At 47.2% G+C, this 21,341-nt stretch overlaps 1 protein-coding gene across 3 annotated transcripts in view; it reads right to left on the reverse strand.

Annotated features, from left to right (window-relative positions):
• LOC307205386 (laminin subunit beta-1-like) overlaps positions 1-14,595 on the reverse strand; it is a 67,551-nt gene extending 52,956 nt beyond the window's left edge. Inside the window, exons 1-2 of one of the 3 annotated variants that reach the window (XM_079957689.1) lie at positions 14,541-14,595; positions 6,810-6,862 (exon numbers count right to left, since the gene is read on the reverse strand). In XM_079957689.1, coding sequence (XP_079813815.1) covers positions 6,810-6,849 — 40 coding nt within the window. In that variant the 5' untranslated portion in view covers positions 6,850-6,862; positions 14,541-14,595. The other 2 variants (XM_079957687.1, XM_079957688.1) reach the window with 2 other exon arrangements.
• Positions 14,596-21,341: the final 6,746 nt, after the last annotated feature.

Consider the following 21,341-nt stretch of genomic DNA (forward strand, 5'->3'; position numbering starts at 1 on the left):
AAAAGCTGCACAGAAGGCACCACAGAAATGTTATCCTGTTTTACTTATGGAAAGAAAAGCCAATACAGTGGTACCTCGGGTTACATACGCTTCAGGTTACAGACTCCGTTAACCCAGAAATAGCACTTCAGGTTAAGAACTTTGCTTCAGGATGAGAACAGAAATTGTGCTCCGGCATCGTGGCAGCAGCAGGAGGCCCCATTAGCTAAAGTGGTGCTTCAGGTTAAGAACAGTTTCAGGTTAAGAACGGACCTCCGGAACGAATTAAGTACTTAACCCGAGGTACCACTATACATCTAACTTTTCCCATCTAAGCAAAGATCTGGAACATGGTCTATAAAATAATAGTCTATGATACTTGCTGTCTGCATATGAAAAGGGGGAGTGGGGGAACCAACTCTGGGAAGGACTAATTGTCCCCCCAAATTCTCATCTCCAAACCACTCATACGCTTCGGAGAATCCAAGGCTGTTTGTGGCATGCATTATGTGAAAATTCTAATCTCCCCCATCATTTTGTCTTCAAGATAATGCCCATGGAAGAATGACATGATCGTGGATCTTGAGATTAAACAGTCGAGAGCCTCTAAGCTTTCTTCTCTGTTTTTAATTTGATATTCAAACACCTCAGATGATCTCCATGAATACATTTCAGTATATTTCAGTAAAACTGAGCAGGCAACTAAGCCCTTAGATTAGGAACACTATTCAAGAGCTCGCAGCACAGAGCAAGTTTATAATAAGATCAGGAGAACTGATCTTATGTCAGGAGTGCTCTGATTGTGTTTCCTGCTTGGCAGGGGGTTGGACTCGATGGCCCTTGTGGTCTCTTCCAACTCTATGATTCTATGATTCTAACTACTGGGCATCGTATTCTTTCTTTTTCTAAAGTATTTTTTATTGAGTTTGATCCGTATAACCTAAATATCAAAAAGAACTTCATGAGAAAAACACATGAAAATTAAACCAAACCAAACTAAGGCTGGCATGGGATGTTACTATTTAAAAAATAATAATGATAAAGTTTGTTTATCATTATTAAGTAGAGAAAATAATGGGCATCCTATTCTTGATCCTAGGTGCAAAAGGGGTCCTTTACCTTTTTATGCTGCTTTAACGTTTATGGCTTCCCCCTAAAAAAATCCTGGGCTCTGTATTTTAGTTGAGGGTGCTGAGGTATAGTTCCCCAGCACCCTTAATATACAACAGCTTCCAGGGTTCTTTAGGGGAAGCAATGGGTGTTATAGTGGCATTATGGTATGGTATGGTATGTTGTGTAGCTCTCATCCCAAATATTACATTTCAGAAACAAGTTGCGAGAAAGATGTGGCACCTGTTCATACCATCCTCTTGTGAGGGGTGTGTGTGTGTGTGTGTGTGTGTGTGGGTGGGTGGGTGGGTGTGGGTGTGGGTGTGTAAACACTGTCTGGAACACTGCACCCTGAGGACCTGACCTAAATTTGTCATGGAAGCTCCCGAGTGGTCCTGCCACCTTTTGATGGTACCCCCTCTTGTTGAAATAAGAACCCTTCCCTTCCTTCCTACACCTTCTCCTCCTCAGCGTCAGCAGAAAACGTCCGTCACATGCTGAAGCTTTTAATACCAGAGCACAAAGGGTGCTTGTTAGTACTGGCGGAACACGGGGCTGACCTGCCTACGACCCTGTCAGTCTTCGGTTCAGAAAGTGGGGGGGGGGGGGAGAGGAGAGAAGGTCTGCATGTGCCAGGATCCTAGCGCTGATGATCGCGTCAGGAGGACTTTGTCAAAGGAATACTGTTAAGGAGAAAGCGGAAGCAGGCTATGAGTCCCTAATCCGGTCCAAGAGCTACAGCTCTCACAGCGACTGCTGGTGTCTCCTGGGAACGGTCTTGGGAGCAAAGAACAAAACTAGGTTCACAAAGAAGCTGGATAAATGGATGCTATGGTCGCACTTGCATTCAGGAACTTTGTAAAGTGGGCCGGCCCTACCATTAGGCAGAGGAAGGGATGCGGGATGGGCTGCGGCAGTGCACACTCCCCCTTCAACATTTTCATTGAGACCCCTAAGCTAGCCTAGGTAAAGGGACCCCTGACCGTTAGGTCCAGTCGTGGCTGACTCTGGGGTTGCGGCGCTCATCTCGCTTTATTGGCCGAAGGAGCCGGCATACAGCTTCTGGGTTATGTGGCCAGCATGACTAAGCTGCTTCTGGCGAACCAGAGTAGTGCATGGAAACGCCGTTTACCTTCCCGCTGGAACGGTACCTATTTATCTACTTGCACTTTGATGTACTTTTGAACTGCTAGGTTGGCAGGAGCAGGGACCGAGCAACAGGAGCTCACCCCATTGCAGGGATTCAAACTGCCGACCTTCTGATCGGCAAGTCCTAGGCTCTGTGGTTTAACCCACAGTGCCACCCGCGTCCCTAGCTAGCCTGCCCGGTGCCAATTTTGCTGCCTGCTGCCTCAGGTGTGGGGGAAGCTGTTGTTCTTTTACCAGTGTTGAAGGAAGCTTCAACTACCAGTCTGATCTGTGTGTGCGTGTGTGTACTGTATGTCCTTCCTCCGGGCACCAAAATGTCTTGGGCCAGCTTTGGTCATGTGTAAAGCAGTCCCCCAAGCCAGAGGAGCTCTGGAGGACAGGCCATTGCCCATTCCCATGTCAACATACATGGAGGGTAAGACCACTCATGGCCACTAGCCAAAACGGCCACTAGCCATAGACATCTGGTTTGCCGCTGTGATATCAGGATGGCGGGCGAGGTGGGCCTTTGGCCTGATCTTGTAGGCCTCTCCTTATGTTTATATTCTCATGCACACGTTCCAGCAGGGTGCGGCTGCCCTCCACATGCTGCATATCCGGTTCAGTCCAGCAAGCGCTGCCCCTTCTCCTACCCACAACTCCTGCCAATGATTAACCACCAAATATGGCTGTCCAGCCAAAGGCATGTCCTGGAAGCATTCCAAAGCAGCCTCACCTGGGCACACTGTGTAGTTTATTTCTTTAAAAAGACACAAGGTGTATGTGTGTGTCTGTCGGGGTGTGTTTCAAGACTGCCCGCAAGCCACACTTCCTGCCTTCGAATGCCTTTCTGCTGGTTCATAAATGTGTATAAATATTAAGCAGGGGAGATTTCTGCTGATAACGACGCTGATGTGAAACGTGTTCCCCATTTTGTTTCTGCACATGAACTTCAGTGCTGAACAGCCTAGTAAAAAAACGCTGGCCACCATGGAGCTAGCTGTGACTAAGGAGGGAAAGGCACTCTGCACATGTTCAATTACTGCCTTCTCAGTTTATTGCTTTACACATCCCAGAGAGAAACTCTGCTAATGACAGCAAATCCTGGGACTAAACGGAGTATCCTGTTCTTCTGAGCTGCTCTTGAGTGTTATAGATAAACTGCATTATTAGGACGAATATTACTGAAGAATACCTCATCATCATAAGCTCCTAGACTAGAGAGATATTGGATTGTGAGATAAGGTGGGAGATGATGATAGATAGATAGATAGATAGATAGATAGATGATAGATATAGATGATAGGTGATAGATGATAGATGATAGATAGATGATAGATGATAGATGGACAGATAGATGATAGATAGATGATAGATAGATAGATGATAGATAGATAGAGTGGTACCTCGGGTTACATACGCTTCAGGTTACATATGCTTCAGGTTACAGACTCCACTAACCCAGAAACAGTGCTTCAGGTTAAGAACTTTGCTTCAGGATGAGAACAGAAATCGTGCTCCGGCGGCGCAGCAGCAGCAGGAGCCCCATAGGCTAAAGTGGTGCTTCAGGTTAAGAACAGTTTCAGGTTAAGAACGGACCTCCGGAACAAATTAAGTACTTAACCCAAGGTACCACTGTAGATAGATAGATAGATGATAAATGGATAGATAGAGATAGATAGATAGATAGATAGATAGATAGATAGATAGATAGATTAGATAGATAGATGATAGATAGATGATAGATAGATAGATAGATAGATAGATAGATAGATAGATAGATAGAAGAAGAGTTTGGATTTGATATCCCGCTTTATCACTACCCGAAGGAGTCTCCAAGCGGCTCACATTCTCCTTTCCCTTCCTCCCCCACAACAAACACTCTGTGAGGTGAGTGGGGCTGAGAGACTTCAGAGAAGTGTGACTAGCCCAAGGTCACCCAGCAGCTGCATGTGGAGGAGAGGGGATGCAAACCCAGTTCACCAGATTACGAGTCCACCGCTCTTAACCACTATACCACACTGGTACCACACTGATAGATAGATAGATAGATGATAGATAGATAGATAGATAGATAGATAGATAGATAGATAGATGATTGATAGCTAGATGATTGATAGCTAGATGATCAAGGAAGCTTGTAGAAGGACATGAGTTCAGGTACTACCAGCCTGACTTAGCCCTGCAACATAGAAAGCAATTGAAAATAATTTGCCTCAACACATGCAGAGTGCCTCTGCCACATGTTAACCACAATCTAACACCATGCATCTGGGATCATGGATAGGGTTTTAAGGAAGCTTTGAACCCAAGCTTTTTTGGAAATTAGTCACTGATCAATAGGAGTTATACCACCATCACTTGTGCATGCCTTTTGGGAATATTTCTGGGCACAGGTCGCTACAGGGAGGTGTGGAGCGGAGACTGCAGTAGGTAGAAAGTATCTTTTGTTGCCGAGCTGGTGCAGGTCCGGCCTTGCCTTGTTCCTACCAGTCCCTGATGTGTCTCGTTCAGGATGGGCCTTCCGGCATGACTTGTGCACAGCACGCGTCTAGGCATGCTGCCACACGCAGGCCCTCACCAAGAACTGGCAGAGAATATGCACATGCCAGTCACAGTCAGTCAAGAAAGCCTATATGGCACATGAAAAACTTGGTGTCTCTACGGAATAAACACACCCTGGCAGGGGTGCCAACTTGAATAAAATATTGGGGGGGGGGCACGTAAACAGTGTTCGAAATTCCCATTGTTCCAGGCGCATTTGCAACAGGGAATTTCATTAGCACGAGCAGTTTCTGAGCTCTGGGCGCGGTACCGCACCTAAGATTTCAGATTAAAACTGCAGAGGGGACGGGTAAGGAGGACCTTTTTCTGCCTCCCCACTTCCAGCTACTCTCTGAAGACTGGAGAAGAGACCCTCTTAAGAATATTAGGGGGTGGGGTGGGCAGAGGAAGGACTAGGCCACGTGAAAAATGAACACAATGTTTTAGCTGCAGTTCATTCATTTTCAGCTTCGTATTCTTGTTATACAGTGGTACCTCTGGTTGCAAACGGGATCCGTTCCGGAGGCCCTTCGCAACATGAAAATAGCGCAACCCACAGCGGCGCGTCTGTGCATGTGCGGGTTGTGATTCGTCGCTTCCACGCATGCGCGTGACGTCATTTTGCACTTCTGTGCATGCGCAAGCGGCGAAACCCGGAAGTAACCCTTTCCAGTACTTCCGGGTCGCCGTGGGACGTAACCTGAAAGAACGTAACATGAAGCGGACATAACATGAGGTATGACTGTATATTTAAAAAGCACACCTAGCCTTTCCACTGTTGCGCCCATAACCTAGGTTTAAGGAGCCACCTCTAGGGTCTCAGGTAAATGTCTTTCTCATCACCTGCTACCTAGTTGGTCTAACTTACGAGATGCCAAGCTTTGAACCTAGGACCTTCCACATGCAAAACAGGTGGAATCCTGGAATCTTAGAACTCCAGCACTGGAAGGGACCACAATGGTCATCCAGTCAAAGCCCCCAGCAATGCCGGAAACTTTTGCCCAACATGGGGCTCAAACCCATAATCCTGAGTTTCATGCTCTACCGACTGAGCTGTCCCAGCTGGCTCAGAGCACACCATGCATTTAAAACACATCCATCACAGGTTTAGAACACAGAACTTCCCCCAAAGAATATCAGGAACTGTGACCTCCTTGTAGTTCCCAGCACCCGTAACAATCTACAGTTCCTAAGATTCTTCTGTGTTACAAACCTGCCTTGGATGTGCTTTAAATACATGGCGCAGGTATGCCCTTAACTACTCTGCCTAGGTCCCCCAGGGTCCTGTAGGTGCGCAGAATTCAGGATTGTAGCGCTGCAACGGAAGGAGTAAATTGCCCCAGCAAAAACAAAACCTTCTTTATAGGCAAATAAGGGGCATGGGAAAGCCCTTTACAGTCATACCTCATGTTACGTCCGCTTCATGTTACAGCTTACGTCCCGCGGCAACCCGGAAGTACCAGAAAATGGTTACTTCCGGGTTTCGCCGCTCGTGCATGCGCAGAAGGGCAAAATGACATCACGCACATGCGCAGAAGCGGCGAATCGCAACCCGTGCGTGCGCAGATGAGCCGCTGCAGGTTGCACTCTTTTCATGTTGCGAACGGGCCTCCGGAACAGATCCCGTTCGCAACCAGAGGTACTACTGTATCTTGTTCAATATGTAGTCAATGGAACCGAAACCACCTTCAGATTAGCAGGCAACCGCATGTAAAGAGACTGAGGGCTTGCCCACACTTCCGCTTGTCCTGCTGCTCTCCTCCGGGAAAAGCTGATCTTTATTGCCAAATCGCAACAAATATCCATTTGGTTTTCTGTGGAATGACGTTTGTTCTGATTCAGTGGCAAAGAGAGGGTTTTCCTGGCGAAAGGTGGTGGGGCAAATGGAAAACCACTCAGACCCGTGCTTTGCAGGCAAGGGCCAAAGCAGAACTGTGGACAAGCTGTTACATGCCCGGGAATAATAGTAATAATAATAATAATAATAATAATAATAATAATAATAATGTCCATCCCCACAGGGATGTGTCCCAAGTCTGAGCACTTACCCCAGAGAAGCAAGTAGAGAAGTATTGCCATGGGCAGCATGGGAAGTTTCAACCTGAAGAGAGAGAGAGAGAAAAGAAAACAGGTAGCTCAACAGGGTTGTCCCCTTTCTGACTCCCTCAAAAACATTGTGGATATATTACATACTAGTGGGAAGGACCACTGAAGGGCTAGGGCTTCATTCATGAGGGGGAAATATCAGGTGTACACATGGCTTGAGCAGGGGTAGGCAACCTAAGGCCCGGGGGCCAGATGCGGCCCATGGATGGTCAGGGAATCAGCGTGTTTTTACATGAGTAGAATGTGTCCTTTTATTTAAAATGCATCTCTGGGTTATTTGTGGGGCCTGCCTGGTGTTTTTACATGAGTAGAATGTGTGCTTTTATTTAAAATGCACCTCTGGGTTATTTGTGGGGCATAGGAATTCGTTCATATTTTTTTTCAAAATATAGTCCAGCCCCCCACATGGTCTGAGGGATGGTGGACTGGCCCACGGCTGAAAAAGGTTGCTGACCCTTGGACTTGAGTATAGGATGAGTGGGGTTAGGGTATGAGGCACAGAGCTCAGAAGCAGTCCTTCCCGTAAGCTGGTACCCCTCCAGATGTTTGGAACAACATCATCCACAGTACAGGCAGCGTTTGGGGAAGATAGGTGCTGTAGTGTCCAAAACTTATGGAGGGCACCAACTGGGCTAAGGGTGGCCCAGAGAAATATCTTCTAGAAGGCCTTGAAGCCTGATCCGGGGGGGGGGGGTTGGGGTGCAATCTGCCAATCTGGGTCCCATCTGCACTGTAAATCTAATGCAGTATCATACCGCTTTAAACAGTCATGGCTTCCCCCACAAAGAATTCTGGGAACTGTGGTTTGTTAAGGGCGCTGTAGAGAGTTATTGGGAGACCCCCCCCCTTCCCCTCACAAAGCGACCATTCTCAGAGTGGTTTAAATGGTCAATCCCTCTTCCCAGGGAATTATTGTTTATGTGAAAGGAATGTTTAGGGAAGCTTTTAATGTTTGATGCGTTACTGTATTTTAATATTTTGTTGGAAGCCACCCAGACGGGCAGGGTATAAATAAATTATTATTATTATTATTATTATTATTATTATTATTATTATTATTTTATGGGGGGTCTCCTAACAAACCCTCAACATCCTTAGAATTCCCAGGATTCTTTGGGGGAAGCCATGACCACTTTAAACGATGTCATGGTGCTTTAAATGTGTGGTGCAGACGGGCGCCAAATTTTGGGGTGGTTGTTTCCTCAACGCCCCCCCCCCCCAGTTCAGACTAATTTGCTGCTGGTCCACACGTGATTTTAAAATCTGTACAGATTTACATAAAGACACCTGCAAATTGTGTCGTGTGAGCTTGTTTGTTTGTGCCCTCAGGGGAACAAATTCAACAGGAATTTTACGTGTGAGAGGTAGAAGAAGAGTTTGCAGGGCTGGGCAGACGCAGAAGTGGTCAAAGGAAAAGGCGGTTGTGTGTCCAAGTGTTGAGGGAAGAGAAATCACATGAGAAGAAGGTTGGGTCATGAGGAGGCAACTGAAGAATAAGGCCGCATATGCAGCATACATTTAAAGCACCAAGAAGCCCGGGAACTGTAGTTTGTTAGAGGCATTGGGGACCGTAGCTCTGCGAGGGATGAACTACCATTCTCTGGAGGGGAAAGCCATGTGCTTTGAATGTATGACGTATACACAGTTGTGAGGACTTAAAGGGCTTTTTGCGGGATGGGGGCAGCTGCAAGCTGTCCCTCTAGACCCGTGGTTCCCAACATGGGGCACATGCCCCACGGGGGGGGGGGGGCAATTCGAGAATGAGTTATTAACAGTGAATGGCCTTTTAGGCTTCCTCCACGTGAATAGGAGTTCACTTTTTGAATAATAAGAATTATACGTCGGGGGGGCACTAGGATTTTAGAGATGCTTAGGAGGGGCATGGCCAAAGAAAAGGTTGGGAACCGCTGCTCTAGACACAGACCCCGCCACTTCCACCTCCAAAATTCCCTGCAGCTTGTGAAGAAAAAAACAACAACACTCTGACACCAAACTCTACATAGCGGCCAGTTCCAAATTTCCACCACACACACAAACACACCCTTTCGAGTTACGTACAAAGCACACAGCCATCACCTCTGTGACACCCTCGACAGCAGAAACCTCGTTCCTCCTGCCCTGGAGGCAGATTTGATCGGGGGGGGGGGATATTGTTCAAGCGGACACAGCGGCCCCCATCCTCCCGCCAAAGCCAGCTTCCTTGAGCTGCTCCTCAGAGATGCCCTTATAATACTCACCTCGGGGCCGGGGCTGCCCTGGCCTCTTCAGGTACTGATGCATCTGTTGCTGCTTCAAATAAGGGGCACGGGAGATTTGGGGAGCGAGAAGCCGGGTTGATGTCTTCCGCTCTCCCTCGCTCGCCCCAACCCACCCACAGCCCTGCAAGAAAGTCCCCTCCTGCCCCGTCGACCAAGAGTCCCAAGTCTGCCGCTGTCCAAGCCGCGTGAGAACTCCGGCCGTGCGAACTTAACTGGCGGTGGGTAAAAATAACCCGGCTCTCCCCCAACCCCTCCTCTCTCAGTGTGGGCAAGCGGGGCTGGAGACTGATTTTTATTCAAATGGAGCCGGGACTCTGAAAGGGACTAACGGTCTCTAAGCTACGGGAATTGTCACAGCCTATTCTTTCTGCTCCGCGGCACACACAGCCTGCCCTGCTGCAAGCACAGGCCCAGAGCTGGCTCGCTGGAAGGGGTGAAAAAGGCTGGAGGATTCTTCTTTGGGGGGAGACCGAAATACAAGGCCTCAGCAGCCCTCCCAGTCCAGCCTCACCTGCCTTGGGGAGATGGTTGTCTGTGAGGTGAAAGCTAGATACAGGAGGTGCATACACACACACACTATAAACCCCCTCCCGCAAAGAAAAAAGTAATCACGAGAACTGTAGTTTACCCTTCAGAGAACTACAATTCCCAGTGCCCTTAACAAAACACGGTTCCCAGGGTTCTTGGGGTAGGTCGGTGTGCGTTAAATGTGTGGTGTATATGTAGCTTTTATATGCCTGTTGTCTTTGTCCATGGAGTTTTCTTGGCAGGGATACTGGAGCGGCTCGGTTCCTGCTCCAGGTGGATCACATTTGGTCGAAACTCTCCACTATGACCTGTCCATCTTGGGTGGAGTGCTCACTGGAAGGACAGATCCTGAAGTTGAGGCTCCAGTACTTTGGCCACCTCATGAGAAGACCCTGATGTTGGGAAAGATGGAGGGCACAAGGAGAAGGGGACGACAGAGGACGAGATGGTTGGACAGTGTTCTCAAAGCTACCAGCATAAGTTTGACCAAGCTGTGGGAGGCAGTGGAAGACAGGAGTGCCTGGCGTGCTCTGGTCCATGGGGTCACAAAGAGTCAGACACGACTAAACGACTAAACAACAACAATATGTAACTTTAGTCTAAAATCTGACTTTTTCTGGGTGAGGGTTTGGTCTCTCACTGCACCTGCCAGTTGCCACAGCTCTGCTGAGGGAAACTTGCAGATATCAGGAGTGGCTAGAATTGTGTCCATTGCTCATTTCTGCTCCAGTCTGCTCAGCGTAAGAATGAGGGTGAAACTTGATTCAGTTTGCATTTAAAGGAGAACCTACTTCATTTGCAGTTTCCGAAACAATTCGCGAACTGAAACAACCTTCGCCTCTGAAATTCGTACGCCTCCAAATTTTGCAGCTGTCTAGCCAAGGAATACACGGGGGTGGGGGGGGAGGGAATGCATGGACTGGGGCAACATGTGCATAGAAATGCATACATACAAAACTAGGGGAAATTGCTTTGCAAAAATGTGTATAATAGGCACAATTTCACAGGCAGGTATATCAGGATAAATTCGCACTCGAATGCCAATGAATTTTCCCGGGGGCCTTTGAAAGCAAAACAGCAAAGCGTTTTGCAGAACTGAGCTTAAGGCTGGAAAAAATGAGGAAATGAGAGAAACGAAGGTTGACAGATTTACCCATCCCTAGTTCATAGAGAAGCTCACTGCAATTTGAACGGCATGCTAAACAAGATCAACACCCCAGATTGCCGGCCGGTCCCCTGGCTGGGACAAGAGTTCACGGCCTGGTAGCCAAGGGAGCCTGTAGCGGCCGCTGCCGAGAAAAGAAAGCTGAGCACACAGCGCTGGCTTGGCCCGAAATTGGAAGCTGTGGGGACAAAAGAGGTGGCCAAGCCCATGCCTTGCCCAGCCACAGTCCGTTCCCAGGGAGCCTGGCAGCAGCGCAGCAGGAATGCACTTGTTGTGTCTTGCACCAGGCTTTCTCATAAAAGCACCAAGAATAGCTTATCCTCTCCCATTCTAAGCAACTCTCCCTGCCCAGCCTCCCTTCAGCTTTGATGGGATGCTTCCCTTTCACAGAGGGGGCAGGGTGGGAAACAGCCAGTGGCTCCCACCCCCCGCCCACCCCCTAATGGCTTCTCCAGGCAGAAAAGCAGAGCTATTCCTGAAGCTGGGCTTTTTAAATATATATTCTCTGTTGGCACCGGGTTGCCAGGGGGTATTCCTCCTGCTCTGCACTAAGGATGGGGAGTATAAAGCCTGGAATGGGGGCAAAAGTCCAGAGAGCCAGGAACCATAGCCTCCCCTGAAGACAAAAACAGGGGTTTGGCAATGAACACCGAGAGCAGGCCAAGCCATCGTGTGGGCTATGCATTTCCACCATGTAAGGGCATGATGCCTGGGGATCAGGTAGCCAGCTGATGTACTCAGCATCATCATGTGCTCCACCAGCAGAAATTAAATGGACAGGCCCTTTTATTAATGTGTAGCAACAGGATTATCCCCCCACCCCCGTTAATGATACAGAAACTCTGCCAGCAATTAAGTGGTGGCCACACCTAAGAGAGGGGGGTCTCAGGTTCTTTTATCTTTTCATTAGTTGTTGCTGCTCACCAGTGAAGGTATGCAAGCAGCCTAGACTCCCTGCCCTGCTGGGCTTCCATCATCATCATCATCATCATCATCATTTATTATTTATACCCCGCCCATCTGGCTGGGTTTCCCCAGCCACTCTGGGCAGCTTCCAACAAAATGCACATGTCCTGATCAACTCAATCATGGACATACCAAAATTATTAGGGTACACTGAGCCAGGTATCTTGATAGCTGAGACATGCTGATTACTGTACTGCAGACACTGCATTTTTACATTTTCCCCCCAAAACAGAGTGTATCCCCCAAGGGTTAAGTTGATCCTACACTAGCTAGATACAGTGGACGCTCGGGTTGCGAACGTGATCCATGCGAGAGGCAAGTTTGAAACCCACAGTGTTTGCAACCCGCAGCGCCGCGTCTAAGCATGCAAAGCATGATTTAGTGCTTCTGTGCATGTGCGAGTGCCAAAACCCGGAAGTAACCTGTTCCAGTACTTCTGGGTTTTGGCGCATCCATAAACTGAAAACGCGTAACCCAAAGCGTCTGTAACCCAAGGTATGACTGTAATGGGAAATTTATACCAGAGAAGTCTGGTGTCTGGTTCTATCCTACAAACAGGAGACGCCGAGGATATGGTTAACCTATTTCCAGGCCCCACAAGACAACTGAAATTTCATTACACACGTAGCACGAGACACTCAGGCTGCTAGACTAGGGACTTGGCCACACTTCTGCCTAGAAAGCATGAGTCTGAGAGGTTTTCCATTTGCCCTTGCCACTTTCCCCAGGAAAACCTGCTCTTTGGCGCTGAACTGGAACAAACATCCATCCGCAGGAAAACCAAATGGACGATTGCTCCAATTCAGCAGTAAAGTTCAGGACAAGTATGGATGAGTGCCTAAGTTCAACTCTTCATCCTCTCAACCCGGTGTAAAAAAAAAAAATCGAATGACTTCATAGACAAAATACATCAAAAGCCGAAGAGCGGAGGGGCAGCTCCTTTTATAATCCATGGCCCAAATTGTCAGATCTGGGTTGTAGAGCCAGAGATTTCACGTAGTCCCAGTCGAGAAGCCCACCTCAAAGTAGGGGGCTGCACATGTTTCTGCACTACAAAAAGAATCTGAACCAACAGAAATGAAATTCAGTGACTCCCATCAATTATACAAATTAAACATAATTGCCCTACTCTTTGAACTGTTTTAAATTGGCTCAGAATGCAACTAATGAAAACTGTAGTTTTAGAAGGGTTTTTTAATTTTATTTTTAAAACTATGATCTGAGACTTGTAGCAGTGGCTTGGTGAAAAATAGGCCACATTATTATTATTATTATTATTATTATTATTATTATTATTATTTGCCTTGTCTTCTCTGTGATTGCAACTAAAAATGTTAGATCCACCTCAAGGGGAAAGTCAACTGGTGTGAGTTGCAAGAACTGACTTTCTGCTGTCTTCTTGTGATAGAGTGACTCTTTTAGCAGTGGCAAGATTTGCTTGGGCAGCTTCGAAAAGTCTTTTTCCCCCTTTACTCTTTTATAATGTGATGAACAATATATATATATATATATAGAGAGAGAGCGCATTTTTGGTGTGTGTGATTATTGTTAATGATTGCTTTCTTATTTTCTGTTGTGACCAATGTCTGAAAGAATAAAAGATAGACAGACAGACTGGCCTCTATGTGCTTATTTTGCATAATTTATTCTTTGAGCTGCGGGGCATGGAAAAGAACTATGTAGACTCCTCACACCCCAACTTTTGACAACTGAAAATCTCCAATTTGAGCAGGCACCGCCCAAACACTTGCAAGTCTAACTTCACTGCCTTGAGGGCTAGAAACTTGCTGCCTAAAAAAACACACACACAAAAACTGAAAGCTGAGTTAAGGTTTTTGAATTGCGTGCCAATTTCCAGTTATCGCTGGAACCCTGCATTGTTCTAAAAAAGCAGCCTGGTACTTGACTGGGATCCTTACTCTTAATAAGTCCTGAAGGCAAAGTTTAGCTAGAAAAACTCACACACACACACACACACACACACACACGTGTGTGTCTCTTCCACAGAGCACATCTACTAATATTCTCTCCCTCCCCACTTTTTGGGGCAAACAACCAACACCCACCTTCTCCCATTAAACATGCCAGAATAGAACCATCCCAATTATAGCAAGTGGGGGGTTTTGTGTGTGTGTGTCAAACTCAGCTCTTGAGGTCCTCCAAGCAGCTTAGCTGAGCAGAAATCTCAGGATCTGCTGCTTCTTACCCTTCGGCCTATGCTAAGAAACGGATAGTTTGCAAATAAGCTCCCTTTTTTTTGCATTCAGTCACTCACCTTCCAGCCACCCACCCCGTTGCAAAATAAAATAAAATAACTAGTTACAGGTAGGTAGCCGTGTCAAAACAAAATAAAAAAAAATCCTTCCAGTAGCACCTTAGAGACCAACTAAGTTTGCTATTGGCATGAGCTTTCGTGTGCACGCACACTTCTTCAGATCAGAAATAAAATAACTAGACACCCTTCGCACCCACCCCTCCTTGCCTGGCAGCAGACGGCTGTCTGTTGGGCTTGGAGTGCAGAAGGAAGCCCGGAGTTCTTGCTTGTCAATTTGCCAGGCCTGGGGAATTGGGAGAGAGAAGGGCCCGACTCCTACCTGTTCATGTGTCCCTGCTGCGGTTCTGGGCCTTGGGCAGGCAGCTAGTGGAGTGCTGCACCCCTGGCCAATTTGGGCACATGGGCAGCCCGCACACAAACTCTCCGTGCTCAGTTTCGTTCTCTCTCTCTCTCTCGCACACATACACACACACACACACACCTCAAGAGCTGGGCTGTGCTTCCCTAGAGAAAGCTCCCAGGCAGCTCCTCCTCCCTTCGTGCGGTGCCAGGCGATGGGAGGGAGAGAGGGGAGGGCTCAGCCCTGCTTTCTGCAGCTCAGCCAAGGTAAGGCAACGGGCCAGGTGGAGTCGCTCCCCTCCCAGCTAGGGAGTGGCGTCATGCCACACAGAAGTATGAGGTGACCTAAGCCAGCGAGGCCCGGCCCGGCTGCTGTAGTCCCTGCAGAGAACTCTGCTGGCAGGCAGGTGTGCAGGTGTCTGAGCTGAACTGGGCTCCATGGTGGGCTTGCCCAGCATCCTAAAGCAGCGGATTTGCTTAACAACACAACAGATATGAAGAGCAGAGCAGGTAGGAGCTCACGTGCCCTGCTTGCCAGTTTCACACGGGCATCTGGTTGAACAGGTGCTCAGGACAGTTTCTCTGGCTGGCAAACGGGCCAAACAGTTGGCAAACTCTGGCCTAGGTAAAGGGGTAAAGGGGACCCCTGACCACTAGGTCCAGTCGTGGCCGACTCTGGGGTTGCGGAGCTCATCTCGCTTTATTGGCCGAGCGAGCCAGCATACAGCTTCCGGGTTATGTGGCCAGCATGACTAAGCCGCTTCTGGCGAACCAGAGCAGTGCACGGAAACGCTGTTTACCTTCCCGCCGGAGCTACTTTACACTTTGACGTGCTTTCGAACTGCTAGGAAGGCAGGAGCAGGGACCAAGCAACGGGAGCTCACCCCGTCGTGGGGATTTGAACCACCGACCTTCTGATCAGCAAGTCCTAGGATCTGTGGTTTAACACAGAGCGCCACCCGCATCCCTGGCCTACTCACAAACATATTATAGAGCAGCCATTCTCAACCTTGGGTCCTCAGATGTTGTCGGACTACAACTCCCATCATCCCAAGCAAGTTGGACCAGCAGTAAGGGATGATGGGAGTTATAGTCCGACAATGTCCAGGAACCCCCAGGTTATCGAGAAAGTCCGTCCACTCATACATTGGATGTGTGCATATTACAGTGGTATCTCATACATTGGAGGTACGTGCATATTACAGTGGTATCTCGGGTTACAGACAATTCAGGTTACAGACTCCGCTAACCCAGAAATACTACCTCGGGTTAAGAACTTTGCTTCAGGATGAGAACAGAAATCGTGCTCAGGTGGCGTAGCGACAGCAGGAGGCCCCATTAGCTAAAGTGGTGCTTCAGGTTAAGAACAGTTTCAGGTTAAGAACAGACTTTCAGAACGAATTAAGTTCTTAACCCGAGGTACCACTGTATCTGGCTACAGGCAACTGCTGCAAAAGCAATTGGGAAGCCTGTAACAATTTCCACTGGGCGAGGGCATATATTGAACCTGTGGCTTTCTGGACCTTCTTGTATACAAAGCGTCTGCTCTGCCGCTGAGATACTGCCCTCCCCTCTATGAGGAAGGCGTTCTTGCTACTGCCAGGAGAGTTTCTTTCTTTACATAACTCACAATGATTCAAGCTGACAAACGGCGGCTGCCATATTCATCATGTAACAGCTCCAAGAAGGTCCAGCCCAGGATATTTTGTTGCCCGGGGTGAGAGACAAGATGGTGCCCATCCCACAACTCCATGTACAAAACCAGCTTGGCTGGCAACCGACTCTGAAGGCAGCGGGTTAGCTTGGTGGTCACAGGAACAGGCCACATAGAGCCAGTGTGAAGTGACTTACGCAAATCAAGTCAATTTAAATCAGCAAGAGAAAAGGCTGGTTTAAATAAATCAGATTAAATGAACTATTTAAATCAGGTTCCCCACTGCTATATTTTCATATGTTACCTAGGCAACGGTGCAGCTATGGCCAGAAAATCATGTTAAGAGTTGCAGGGACACAACTCCTTTTAACGTCAAGGTCAATGCGTTCCCTTGTGGGAAATCTTGAGGGAGGGTCACATGCCACAAATGGTTGGGTACAAAGGCAAAAAATGCCCACCATCTTATTCTGTCTCTTCTGCCAACCCCTTCTTTCTCAACGTGGTTTTCCACTTCTCTTCCCTGTGTGACAATTTGTGTGAAAAGTACCTCCCTCCCCACCAGGGCCCATCTATCCTATACATATATTCAAAGTAGTATCATGATGCAGTGGTACCTCAGGTTAAGTACTTAATTTGTTCCGGAGATCTGTTCTTAACCTGAAACTGTTCTTAACCTGAAGCACCACTTCAGCTAATAGGGCCTCCTGCTGCTGCCGCGCCGCAGGAGCATGATTTCTGTTCTCATCCTGAAGCAAAGTTCTTAACCCGAGGTAATATTTCTGGGTTAGTGGAGTCTGTAACCTGAAGCGTATATAACCTGAAGTGTATGTAACCTGGGGTACCACTGTGCTTTAAATAAGCATGGAATCCCTCAAAGTTCCCTGGGAACTGAAGTTTGTTAAGGGTGCTGAGAAAACCCTCCCATTCCCCTCAGAGGCCGACGATTCTCAAAAACGGTTCAACAACAATTTCCTCTTCCCAAGGAACTCTGTGTTTTAACTTGTTGTGACTCATCTTGAGACCTAAAGGGAAAGGGTAGATAATAAATCAAATCAATAATAATTAATGCGAATAGCAATATTTGCAGTGAAATGCTCACACACCCCACTTGGTCTCATCTCAGGCTGCAGACACGCAATACATTCAAAGCATTTTTTAAGCAAAGAGCCTCCAAAGGCTCTTGGGAACTGTAGTTTACCCCTCACACAGAACTACAATTCCTAGCACCCTTAAACTACAGTTCCCAAGGTTCTTCAGGGAAGGGAATGTGCTTTAAATGTGTGGTTTTTACACAGCCCCAGACTGTGTGTATCTCCTTTCATAGGAATGTGCTACAGCTCTGAGCTACTCATTTTAGGCAGCATTAAAAAAATAATCTTCCATATATACTGAAATTGAGAGTTACTGATAAAAAATATCTTGCAGAAGGGGTAGCTCTCTTAAGCCTCTTGCTGCAAAAATACCACCTTATCAACTAACAGATTTGTGGCATAAGATTTCATGGTCTACAGCCCACTCCCCCTATATCTGATGAAACCTTATGCCACAACGAAACTGCTAGTCCTTAAGGCGCCAGCCACAAGTTCCTTTGTTGAGTTTGCTCAAAAACAGCATGTTTACCTCGGAGGTCGAGCACGACAGCTACTTTTTGAGGGCCACCAGAAGCAGTATCTCAGCAAAAGGATTGTAGTGAGACGTATAAAGGTAAAGGTAAAGGGACCCCTGACCATTAGGTCCAGTCGTGACCGACTCTGGGGTTGCGGCGCTCATCTTGCTTTATTGGCCAAGGGAGCCGGCGTACAGCTTCCGGGTCATGTGGCCAGCATGACTAAGCCGCTTCTGGCGAATCAGAGCAGCGCATGGAAACGCCGTTTACCTTCCTGCCAGAGTGGTACCTATTTATCTACTTGCACTTTGATGTGCTTTCGAACTGCTAGGTTGGCAGGAGCAGGGATTGAGAAACGGGAGCTCACCCCGTCGCGGGGATTCGAACCGCTGACCTTCCGATCGGCAAGTCCTAGACTCTGTGGTTTAATCCACAGCGCCACCCGCGTCCCTTAAGTATAACTTGGTGCATATGTACTTTTGCACAACACGCGACTCTCTCCATGCAAAGGTGAGCAAGCGAGAGTCTAAACATGTTCACAGGTTGGAAACGTAGTGGTGAAGCAGGTTAGGTGGCTCAGCTTCCAGAGAGCCCCCTTGAGGAATGGCATGGAACTGCACCTGCCTTTCTAGCATACTTCAATGTCAAAGGTCACCCTTTTCTGTATTTCATCAATAAAATTGATCAAAATTCCGCAGCTGGAAAAATACAAATTCTCATATCAGAAAGACTGGAAGATGATTGGCTTTTAACTGTAGCAGCTCTGGAGGAACCTCAATCTGCTTCATTTGAAAATGTTATTCATCCTTCAAGACCCAGATTGCAAATTACATTTTTTGTTTGTAAAGGAAAGGGGAAAGAGAGAAAAATGTATAGCGGGAAATGGATTGGTGACATCTCCAATTTTTCCTCTGCAACCATGAGAGCTAATCAATGCTTTAAAACAGGCTTCCTTAAACTTGGCCCTCCAGATCTTTTGAGACTCCAATTCCCATCATCCCTGACCACTGGTCCTGCTAGCTAGGGATTATGGGAGTTGTTGGCCAAAAACATCTGGAGGGCTGCGTTTGAGGAAGCCTGCTTTAAAACAAAAACAAAAACCCCTGAGATTCTCGTGATAATATAAGCAAGGATGCGGGTGGCGCTGTGGGTTAAACCACAGAGCCTAGGACTTGCCGATCATAAGGTTGGCGGTTCAAATCCCCGTGATGGGTTGAGCTCCTGTTGCTCGGTCCCTGCTCCTGCCAACCTAGCAGTTCAAAAGCACGTCAAAGTGCAAGTAGATAAATAGGTACCACTCCAGCGGGAAGGTAAACGGTGTTTCCGTGCGCTGCTCTGCTTCTCCAGAAGTGGCTTAGTCATGCTGGCCACATGACTCGGAAGCTGTACGCCAGCTCCCTCGGCCAATAAAGCAAGATGAGCACCACAACCCCAGAGTTGGTCACGACTAGACTTAATGGTCAGGGGTCCCTTTACCTTTACTGTGCTTGAGCAGCAAACCTGTAGACTCAGGGCGCAGTTCCAGTAGTTAATTTCAAAGTTTAGCCATGTAACTTACTCCCAGAAGACGCGGTGGTGGTCGCCAGCTTGGATGGCTTTGGGAATTAGACAAATTCCCAGAAGACAAGGGCTCTCAGTGGCTGCAACCAAAGTCTTCCTTTGACAGCCTCTCATCAGAACTGAAATCCAGGTAAACAATACCTGGCTCAGCCTTAGTCTTGGGCTTCTATTTATCTACTTTCGAACCATAGTGATCCTAAGTCCCCAGCTCCTAATTGAAGAAGTCTGGGGAAGGGAGCTTGCGCTGTCAGCTCCTGAACCTGATCTAAGAATTACTTTGCAGCTTTTGTTCTAATATGTCACAATTGGGTTTCTTGGCAGAAAGGTGGTATATAAAGGCAATTGGATAAATAATGAATGCATTAAGCCTGCTTCACCCCCCAAATCAGACTTTATATGCAATGAGGAAAAAACAACTGGGAAATTGCTTGCTGCATCTCCTTGGCCGCAAACAAGTGAGAACGAATGCTCAATGAATGGCCCACATTGTTTAAACTAAGGTTACCATACGCCCCCGTTTCCCGGGGACAGTCCCCGGATTTACAAATCAGTCCCCATACAAAATCCATTGAAGTTGAAAAGTGTCCCTGGATTCATTGAAAAAAATCTGGTAACCTTAGTTTAAGCATCCTGCAAACCTTTTGCAAACAAACCAGGGGGGAATGCTCAGTAAACAGGTCATCTGGAAGCAGCCACAGCCTGTTCAAAATCTTCACCAGGCAGCCTTGTTGGTGGCTCTGCCCCAGACCCTGCAATATCCAGCTGGCAAGGATCAGAAGGTGGTGTTCAGAACTACTGGTGTCTGTATTTCTCCAGACAGGTCATCTGTTTCCTCCTGTGCTGCTGCCTGCCAGTCCACAAACTGCGGGTGCATGGGCTGTGCAGACTGCGGAATGTGGAATACCAATGAGAAACACAATGACCTTCCCTTGGATAATTCTCTGTGCACTGCCAAACACAGAAAGTACCGTAAACAGATGCAGAAAAGGCCAAGGCTCCCAAACCTTTTTGCAGCTATGAAGGAGGAGGTATTTTGGCAGGTGGAGTGTGTTGTGTTGCAGCGCTGGAAGAGAGCGAGAGAAGAAGCCGCTGCAAAAAAACTACCACTTTAAAATGTTCAGAAATGCCTCTCCTACTTCAACATTTGACTGCCCTAGAAGCTTTGAAAGAAGTTGCCGACTTCTACATATAAGAAGCCTGCTGTGGTTCCTATTCTTTTCTTTTGCACTCCATTCTGTGATGCCTGCCTATCAGTTTTCTTTCGCAGAGTCCTGATTAAGCGGCTGCATTTGTCGCTCCCACTGTCACGGCCCCTGCAGGTTGTACCAGGCAGATGTTGAGGCTGTAATGAGCCATTGTCCGCAGAATGAGAAACTCTGTAAGATCCAGAGTCCTTGAACTCGTAGGCAACATCTTGGAAACACGGTTTCATTGTTTGTATGCTAATGTTCCATGTGAAAAGCTCCTGCTACTCAAGGCTTCTGCGCCAGAAGGCTGAGATTCCTCCACTGGGCAAAAAGATGTCAAAGACTCCTAATAGGAAATGTTCTATTAAGTGAGATTATACACAGCTAACCAAAAGATTTGCTTTCGGGAAAAGTTAAAGCTGGATTTTTGTTAAAGTTTTCTGTGAAAGAGATCCCCCAGGAGTCTGGGATCCAGCATGCAGAACTGTCGTCTACAATCAATCCCAACATAGATTTCATTTCCATATATCTGAAAGTCGCTTTGGGACTTTCTTAGTCGTGGGACTTAATGAATAAATTTAGTAAAACTAGGATTTATTATTATTAATAATAATAATAACAACAACAACAACAACAACAACAACAACAACAACAACAACAACAACAACTTGTCCTTTTTCCAGAAAGAGTCCCGGATGGCAAACACATGCACAATTTAAAAACTAAAACATTCTAAATCAGTTAAACATCATTTAAAAAAACTCTATTACAATTAAAGTTATCTGAAAGCACTTTCGGTTTAAAGCATTCTAAAACACATTCAGTTAAAAACATTATTCCATCTGATGATCATGACATTTCCAGCAACAGTATTCTTCAGTTCCCAAATGCTTGGGTAAAGAGGAATGTTTTCAAATTCCTCCTGAAAGTTAATAA

This window comes from Podarcis cretensis (assembly GCF_951804945.1).
Source record: "Podarcis cretensis genome assembly, chromosome: 2".
Classification (NCBI taxonomy): domain Eukaryota; kingdom Metazoa; phylum Chordata; class Lepidosauria; order Squamata; family Lacertidae; genus Podarcis; species Podarcis cretensis.